This window comes from Manduca sexta, unplaced genomic scaffold (assembly GCF_014839805.1).
Source record: "Manduca sexta isolate Smith_Timp_Sample1 unplaced genomic scaffold, JHU_Msex_v1.0 HiC_scaffold_3544, whole genome shotgun sequence".
Classification (NCBI taxonomy): Eukaryota; Metazoa; Arthropoda; class Insecta; order Lepidoptera; family Sphingidae; genus Manduca; species Manduca sexta.
In genome coordinates, this window is record NW_023594624.1 from 3634 (window position 1) to 13153 (window position 9520).

The 9520-nt window shown below is 37.0% G+C and overlaps 2 protein-coding genes across 2 annotated transcripts; one reads left to right on the forward strand and one right to left on the reverse strand.

The window, feature by feature from the left end:
• Positions 1 to 773: 773 nt before the first annotated feature.
• On the forward strand, positions 774 to 4506 carry LOC119193037 (coatomer subunit epsilon-like). The gene is made up of 7 exons (XM_037446736.1): positions 774 to 925; positions 1056 to 1247; positions 1545 to 1636; positions 1863 to 2028; positions 2896 to 3007; positions 3554 to 3669; positions 4329 to 4506. Exons 1-7 carry the CDS (start codon positions 824 to 826, stop codon positions 4455 to 4457), a joined length of 909 nt encoding a protein of 302 aa, XP_037302633.1. The 5' UTR covers positions 774 to 823; the 3' UTR covers positions 4458 to 4506.
• Positions 4507 to 5530: 1024 nt separating this feature from the next.
• LOC119193036 (collagen and calcium-binding EGF domain-containing protein 1-like) lies at positions 5531 to 9209 on the reverse strand (the record flags this gene model as incomplete). The annotated part of the gene is given in 8 exon segments (XM_037446735.1): positions 5531 to 5745; positions 6395 to 6534; positions 6742 to 6911; positions 7447 to 7544; positions 7880 to 8036; positions 8462 to 8550; positions 8553 to 8609; positions 9061 to 9209. Coding segments are annotated over 8 exon segments (1057 nt in total), but the record flags the coding sequence as incomplete, so codon positions are not given.
• Positions 9210 to 9520: the final 311 nt, after the last annotated feature.

The window sequence follows — 9520 nt, forward strand, 5'->3', positions numbered from 1 at the left end:
AACTTATTGTGCGAGAACATTCTATGTTCAAATAAATCTTCTAGTGTATTTTTTTATTTGAAGCATTGTGTTTATTAGGAATTCTGTTTGAATATTTGAGTACGCAATCGGGTAAAAATATTTTTTTAAAAATTAGGTTGAATTGCATTATCGAGATTAAACAATATTTTTGGGCCTAAACACGATTGAAATCCGGCAATGAATATCATTCTGAAAACCCCATCCATAGTAAATAAGTACCTATAAATATATTGTGAGGTTTTATGTTTTAGTAACAATATTTTTATATCTCAATTAGCGGTTACGTTAACTTTATTTAAAAAAGGTAGGGGTGCCGTGTGTCATCAAAATCTACACGAGATATTAGGTAATAGATACGATAAAAATAGAAAATAGTACACGTAGACCCTATGACACTTTATGTTAAATGATTAGGTATATTGGTTATTTATATCATAGAGTAAGTAATATACTACGTAAGATTATATTGTATGTGTAAGTAATTATTACCATGTTATTAACGCGAAGGTAGTTGGATAAAATAATTATAACTAAATTCTTTGTATTAGATTTTTACTAAAATCACTTTCATCGAACCAAAATAATATTATTATAAAAGTATAGAATAATATAATTAATGTTTGTAGATGTGCATTGGGCGTTTAAATATTATAACATTTTATAAATGCGACACTTAACGCCATCTGTCGGAAATGTTGTAAACTAAGTCACTATGTATTTTTAAATAGCAATACTTTTGAAGTATGAATAAAATTTATTAGTATTGGTAACACTTACATGACCTGTCACAACATTTGTCAAAATGGCACGTCAGCAGCAGGATGTTGATGAACTTTTCGATGTGAAAAATGCATTTTACGTGGGAAATTACCAACAAGCCATCAACGAAGCACAAAGCATTAGCGTAAGTAAATATAAATACATACATTTTGTACAGTAAATACTCTGTTTTCGGCCAATGTTGTTTATGTTGAACAACGCCGCTCAATTTCTCATCATCAAACCATGTTCTTATTGTAAAACACCTCTTGCAGCCTTCTTCTCCCCTGGTAGCGTTGCAGCGTGATTCTCTCCTGTACCGGTCGTATATCGCCCAGGGGAACTACAGGATCGTTTTGCAAGAATTGAAGACGGCAGATCCTATGCTCCAGCCTCTCAAGAGCTTGGTTGATTACTTGTCTCCTGGAGCAAACAAGCCTGCTATTGTTGCTGATATAGACGCAAGAGTAAGTTTACTATAACTTGGTTACTAGTTTCCTCGTGATGCTGTACTTGTAATATATGCATTTCATCATCTCCATTTCTATTCATGTAAGTGGCTAGATTACATGAATTATGTCATACAAGCATAAAAGTGGTGATAGCATAATAGGGAATGGTACAAGACAGCTAAGATGGTAACAAAATTACAAATGTTTTCTATTAATATCAGATGCTTAGTGTCCAGCAGTGGGATGATAATATGTAACACTGAATCAATCTGTATTGTAAAAATTTTTACATAAAGGAAAATATTATTACAGGTAGCGAAAGGTATAGAATTGACAAATGAAATATTCCTGATTGTTGCTGCAACCATTTACTATCATGAGGATAATTATGAAGCAGCCCTCAAGTAAGTATCAAAAAATAATTGCTATTAATGCAGGAACAGCATTGCCAAATTGAGCAATTGTTAATTTATAAAAAAAATATACTGACATTATTTATTCCAAAAGGATTTTTCAAAACCCACCATTTAAGTAAAAACATTGCTGCTTTACAAAATTATCTAACAATCATTAACATTACATGTTGTCTCTTAATGCAGCAATTATATACATTTTATTAATATTTTCTAGGATCCTTCACAATGCCGAGACTCTGGAGTTGAGAGCATTCACTTTGCAATGCCTGTTGGCTATGAACCGACCTGATCTGGCCAAGAAACAACTGAAAAACTTGCAGGATATTGAAGATGATGGAACCCTGACACAACTTGCTCAGGCATGGCTGAATTTGGCTCAGGTATATCTTTAATATTATTAAACTTACGCGAGAAATTAAATTAGTCTAAAACAACACGGTTTTACTCACGTACTAAAGTAGTCGGAATCGCCGACCAGTTTCGACCTATTAAGTAGGTCATCCTCAGGGGCGAGTGTTAAGAGGATGTCGTGTCGCGGAGGCCTCTCGATCATGATGATGATTGATACCGTGTTGTTTTCGACTAAGATATATTTTTATTGAAATATGATATTGAACTTTATATTGATGCTTGAAAGGCAATCATATCTGAGTGACAATCTGTAAATTTTTGAGTAGTGTTTTAAAGTTTTGATTTTAATATGAAAATTCGTAACAATTCAAATTTTTATTTTTTAAAGATATAGTCTAATGATTTTAAAATTGTCCTAGACTTACAATTTCTAGATCAAATGACGCAGAAAAAAAATGGCGATTCAATATATTTATATAATAAATTTTCGGTATATTTGTCGCTTAGATATGATTGCTTTTCAAGTGTCGATATTTATAAAGAAAAGAATTTAATGCAATGTAATCACAGGATAACTATACATTAGAATGAAATTTCTTTCTGTCCATCTATCAATTAATTTGTCATAATTTACTAGTGACAAGTCAGTAAATGACCATGTGGCTGATTACCATATGACTAGCTTGTCGGGACCATGTGGAAAGGACTCAAAATAACATGTAAGAGACCAAATATTTGTGTTATCATCATATTCTTTGTTATTTCTTAGGAATATTGAGTTACATAGACAAGATGACACAGCTCGGCGAAAAAAGAGTCATAATTCGAAATAACAACAAAATTTCAGAAATTAACACAGTCATAGGCCCTACAAAACAAGTCATTATGTGTTGCAGGGTGGTCCAGGAGTGCAAGATGCCCACTACAGCATCATGGAGTTGTCGGAGCGTCTCGGCGCTTTAGGAGCTGGTCCGTCTGCTGTGGGCGCTGCCGCCGCCGCTTCTAGAGGTTATTATTACGTCATATATATATTTATAGCAGGTTGATGTAACATATTTTGTAAACGTTTGGATTGTAATAACTATATCCATGGTAAAAATCTATTTGGGTATATATTAAGCAGTCGCATTCTGTGTAGTAGAATGTTTTAAACGTTTTTTTGTGCTTTGAATGACGAGACGAGCCCGCCGTTCCCCTGATGGTAAGCAATACAAACTCCCATAAACAGCAGAAACACCATCCAACACCTTTAATTACAAAGTATTGTTTGGTATTCCACTACACTCGCCATCCTGAGGCATGAGATGTTAAGTATCACTATGTCCAGTATTTACACTGGCTACAATGTCTTTCAAAGCAGAATACAATAGTGACTACTTACTGCTGTTTGGCGGTAGAATAAGCCATTGCGGTGGTATTTATCCAGGCAGACTCTTACATATGAGAGGCCTACCACCAATAACTAAATGGCAAGAATTTTGAATACAAATGAATTCAATTACAATTTACTCCAATTTACATTTACAATATAATATCAAAAAATTTATTTTTAAGGAATGTGGGAGGAGGCTGAGCAGATGCTGACCGAGGCTCAGACACGGTCTCCGCAGAACCCTGACTTGCTGTTGGGGTTGGCTGTGACGGCTACACACAGCGGCAAGCCACCAGAGGTATATACAAACACATTAAATAGTATAGTTAGTTATAGGCTGGACATTAGCTGCACATTTATTCTCCAAAAGTTATTAATGATTGGTAATAAGTCATTGTCTTATTTGAGATTTTCGTGTGATAAGATTTCACAGAGTCTTTAGAAATTAATACAAAAATAAAAAAATTACAGAACATATGCTAATATGCGCATTAAAGACGTATTAATAATGATATGAAAAAATATGATATATTTTACATTTAGTAACCAAATTTTTGTATGACTATCTTCCCAATGTGCGCTCTATATTATCTTAGAACTCTTTACATACTCATATAGTACAGGGTACATATAGTAAAGTAAAATAATAATACCAAGCCTGTATTATATACTACCCAATGCTGAACACGGGAGGTGGTGGTACACTATTGTTTAAACCCTTTCATTAGGAGAATTTCGTGCTGAGTAGGGGGATATGAGAATGGTATTATATATAAATAGCGTTTGCGCGCGGCTCCGACCGCGTAAAAAAAAACTTCAAAATCGGTTTAGTAGTTCCTGAGATTAGCACATTCAAACAATTATACTCTTCAGTTTTATATATTAGTATTATAGATTACATATAAGCCTAAAGCACAAGGATATTTAGATATACATTTCATTAAGACCTCTCCGCAGGTGTCAGCCCGCTACCTGGCCCAGTTGCTGGACAGTCACCCTGACCACCCGTTCGTGAAGGAGTACCACGCGAAAACCAACGAGTTCCACCGGCTCGCAGCGCAGTACCAGCCCTCCGTGGCCAGTTAGACAAATATTGTATATTCTATTATGTATTAAATTTATTCCATATACTGTATTTTTGGCTTTATTTGTATGCAGTGCTGGATTTATATTTTTTATGAGTGTTGCCACTTTATTTCCGCATGTAGGTAAGTTTATGTATGTTTCTAAAATACTTAATAATTCTCCATTTGTTTGTATTATGGAAGGCATTAAATTTATATAAACGAAAAATTAAATCGAGTGAGCGTCCTCTGAAATCTGCCGCCACTAGGCCGCGGCCTATACGGCCTATTTACAAATCCAGGACTGTTTGTATGTAGAGGTGGCTTTTTTATGTATCAGACCACGCAGTCAACACTGAGGAAAATCTACGAATTGGATATTGGAATTCCGGGGGTTAGTGATTGAAGGGGTCCGGAGGAAGGTTGGGAGGGGGTATCTGGGGATGTGAAGTGTGGGGGAAGAAAAAGAACCTTAGGATAGGTGGTGGGGATAAGGCCTGGAAATGTTTGCGAGCTTTCAAAAGCCTCAATGTATTGACAACCGTGAGGTATACACACTGAACCGTGTGTCTAGGGCCGCGACTAATGTCCCCCAGTGTGTGGGCGTGTGATCTGCAGGTCGTATAGGTGTTTTTTGTTGTAACACTAGAGGCGGCCTTTTGGGGAGGCGAACCGGGCAACCGCTCGGGGCCTAGCGCGGTGCCTCGCAATACGTTTTTTTTACGTTCTTACCGATGAAACTGTTAAAACCGTGGAACGTTTTTTTACTCTGCCCGGGGCCTCGCGTTTGTTTCCTTTTGCTTTCGCCTGGGGCCTCGCGTCGTTTAGGGCCGCCACTGTGTAACACCGAGTATGTAAAAAGATATTAACGGTATAAAAGTTGCCTATAATATGTAGCACATTAATATGAGTTTGGGATAGTATGGCTTCGTATTTTATTCAATTATAAATACGAAGGTTTTCGGTGGTTCCGAAGTCTTATAGTTTGCAAGCCTTTTAGAAAAGTACACTAGGATTAGATTTTAAAAATTTTCAAAAATTTATAACAAAATTAGCTTAGTGAGTGAACAAGTAAGAAGTAGGGAAAATAAAAAGTCATATAAAAACCGTTTATTAATAGAAGCTGTAATCATAATCATTGTCGGGTTCGTCGTCCTCTTGCTGGGTGGTGTTGCCCAGCAGGTGGTATTGGCGAAGGCGTTGTAGTGCGTCCATGTCGTCGACCAGCCCCAGAGGAAGGTCAGGATCTGGATCGCCCTTCACCAGTGAATAGTCGGTGGTCGACTCGCGGGGTACCTCTCCCGTGCGACCTGCGGAGATATGCTGTGGTAGGGTTACTTGATAATGATTGTTAAAGGGCAATTGAGGTGAGTTTTAATTGTACAGTCACCTACAAAAGTAGCATAACAAATTAAAAATTTAAAAACCCTTCTTCAGGTACTGGTAGGTCTCTTATATGTGAGAGTCCTTTTGGGTAGGTACGACCGCAATGTCTATTTCTGTCGCTAAGCTGCAGTGTGTAATCATTGTTGTGCTCCGCTTTAAAGGACATTGTAGTCAGCGTAACTACTGGACATAATAAAACTTAACATCTCATGTGTCAGAATGCGAGCGCAGTGAAATGCCAAACGATATTTTGTAATCCAAGGTGTCTGATAGTTTTCTACTGTTTATGGGCGGGCGTATCGCGTACCATCAGGCGAACGGCAAACTCGTCTCGTCATTCAAAGCAATAAAAAACGAAACTTATTTTTCAATCGAAATATTCTTTTTCTTTATTTAAAATAAGTCAATCACGTGAAGTTTATTTTAGTTAAGAAAAAAATATTGTTGAACTCAAAAGTTTAAAGACAATATAATTCTTTTTATTTGTTCAGGTACTTTTGTGGCTGAATGTACTGGTAAAGTGCCAAAGTAAAATATATTTTGTCTACAATTTTATTCAGTAGAATTACTCACCTCGTGGTGAAATTTCGACGGGCCCTTCAATAGACGGTGCTGTGAACGCTTCTAAATCTTGTTCCGTTTTACCTTCTTTGTCAAGTTTTTCTTGTTTGCGTTGTTTGCGCCACGCTTTTTGCAAATTAAAACGTTCCGGCCTGAAAAAGCAGCAACAAAAATATTGACTTGTGGTATCATATCAGCCTACTCCCTCTGAGGTTACAAGTGTGAGCTCTATATAATGTTGTGTTGATAATATACATGAGGAAAGGATAAAAAAAACATTTCCTATTCTTTTTAACCTCCCAAGCAAAGGAAGGGATGTTATTTAAAAAATAGATCAGGTTTAATATCGTAAATCATACCGTTCTCCATCTTTATAAACCCTGGACTCGAGGTTCTGTATGTCATGCCTGATGTCGGCTAGCATGAGCAGCATTATATCTAGGGAACCTTTGGGCCCCCGCGGGCCACGTGGTCCCCTCGGGCCTGTATCACCTTTTGGACCTTCAGCTCCTGTCGCGCCCGGAGGACCCTGGAAAGAAAATTTAAACTTAGGATACTTTGATAATAATTTACTAAAGATTTACAAAATCTTAAAAGCAAGCGCGCCAGTTCGATTTTTTTAACTATTATATGTATCATAGTTAAAGTAAGGCTTAATACTGCCGTGCTAAAGCGGTATGTCAGAGAAACCTTATTTCGAGATAATCAAAGTTTTGTAAATAAGTATAGTTTTATATGTAAAACTGAGATAGAGACACTCTTTTAAGGTTTTTTTTAACAAGTTCTAAACAAGTTACCGTTATTTGGGGAAGTTCATTGGATGTTTATTTCGATATATTGATGACATAAATATCAAGATTTTGATTTATTTTGAGATACTGCTTTTGAGCTTCGCACGGCAGAATAAGAAACTGTTTTTTAAAAAAAAAACCTATATGCTTTAATTACATCCAAACTAAAGTTGTTACTTAAAAAAAATACGCAGTTTATTCAAAAATCAATACAAAAAAATACAATATGGGTTCCAGAGTGTAGTATAACGAACACGATGCTACTGTGCTTACCCTGGGTCCTCTTTCGCACCTACAGTACCCTCCTTCCAAGGGGACAGTTGCGTCTAGCAGCTTGTAAGTATACGAGCCATCTGCTTGGCGATCGCCACCTGGAATCATTTACATATTGACTGGTAACTACTTAGCAGAAACGCATGGCTAAGTGATGATCATACAGTATGAGAAAAGAGAGATCTGTGTAATCTCACTGGCTGTACGCAACGCAACAGCAAAAGTGCCATTACAAGTTTTCTGTTAGACAGTGTGGTCATCAGTCAAGTAGCACATTTTTTAATATTTAATAATTTTAAAATCTAAATAAATAAAATGTAATATCATGGCCTCATTATGTTTCGTTATAATCTTTTCGTTAATTCATCAAAATGACATTCAAATGTTCATCCAATCAATTTTTTTTGTAAACATGACAGGTTTTCTGTGGTACCTTCCCCCTTTAGCACAGGGTTTTCCATCAGCTTCTTGAGAGCGGCCTGCGTGGTGTGCAGCTGGTCGTTGAGCTGCTTTACCTTCCGCGACAGCCAGGTGACCGTGTCGCACGGCGCGTAGCAACGAGATGACGCGCGGATTAGAGGAAGTGGCTCCTAGAAATGGTAAAAATATAACTACAATTGTTAACTGAGGAAATTTCACATTAGTAGGATATCTCCCGCTTTACTACAGGGGAAATGGACAATAAGTACTTATTTTTCTTTTAATTAATTTGGTTATAGGTTAAAAGCAACTTAGTCATTCCCAGGATTCGCTGAGCTCCAGTGGTCCGTGTTTTATTGCATGCCTATTAATCTTGGCTTTGTTAACTGTGAGGGCGTAATAGTCTCATGATAGTAGATTTAGTTTCGAAAATTCTAGTCGTAGATAAATAAATATTACCTGCAATGGACTTATATTATGGCAAATCAATAACGTGGTTTCGTTATGGTTGATGTTATAATTGTTTTCTGAACTATAAAAATATAGATTCTTGATATATTATCTTACTCTATATATAGGCAGATAATACTAATACCGGTAAGGCGACTATGGGCATCCTGGGCACGCACGCCTTGCCGTCGCTAGCCAAGGACAGCGGCGCTGCGCACTCGCAGTGGAAGCCCCGGGATCGTTGACACAGTGATGTTCGCACCCACCATTGTTCACCGCGCATTCATCCACGTCTGGAAAATAGAGGAACGCTTGTGAAGGGAAGTCTCAGAATAAAAAAATAATATATTTATGTCAGGTAACTAGCATAGGTTATATTAAATTACGAACTTTTATCCAATGTAACAACAACTCTGGATATAAAAGTAATCAAATTTATCAACTATCACTTTCAAGGGAGTGTTCGGACTGATCCGAGTCCTACACACCAGGGATGAACATCGTTATCGCATAATCACGTAAAAGCAGTCAGTGCGCGCAGCAAACATTGTCTGGCCTGGCTGGAGGCGCTGCAGAAATGGGGCCCAATAAAAGTCCCACTGCACTTTTCTGGGATAAAAACCTGACTGGAAATTAATTATTGTTAGTCTGTGTTTTCATTCTTCGGCTTTGAAAGGCACCATTTAAAAGTCAATGATTTTCATATACCAGGACAACATAACTAGCGAGAAGAAAAGTTCGTACCAACACAGTAAGGCTGCTGTCTCCGCGAGTAGTTTTCTTCGTTGAACTGGAAGCCTGGGTAACAGGTGCACCACATCCTTTCGCCTTGGATCTCGCACGCCTGCTCGCATAGCTTCAGACTACAAGGCTCCTGTGATTTTGGAATGCAACTGAAATTACAACAAATAATTATTATTTGTCAATATTTTTTATAATACTAGGTATTGTTCGCGGCTTCGTCCACGTGAAAAGCCTTTCCCACTACAAAAGTCTCTAATCACCATTACAACACCTCTAAGACGCTAGTGACATCTATAAATAAATAGGTACAATAAAAAATCAGATTATTCCTCATGGAATAAAAGTAGTATATTTGTTAAATTCAGAATATAGTCTATCCGTGTACCAAATTTCATCCAAATCCGTTCAGCTGTTTCTACGTTTCTACATTTTCGCATATTTGTTAGAAATAATGACTGTA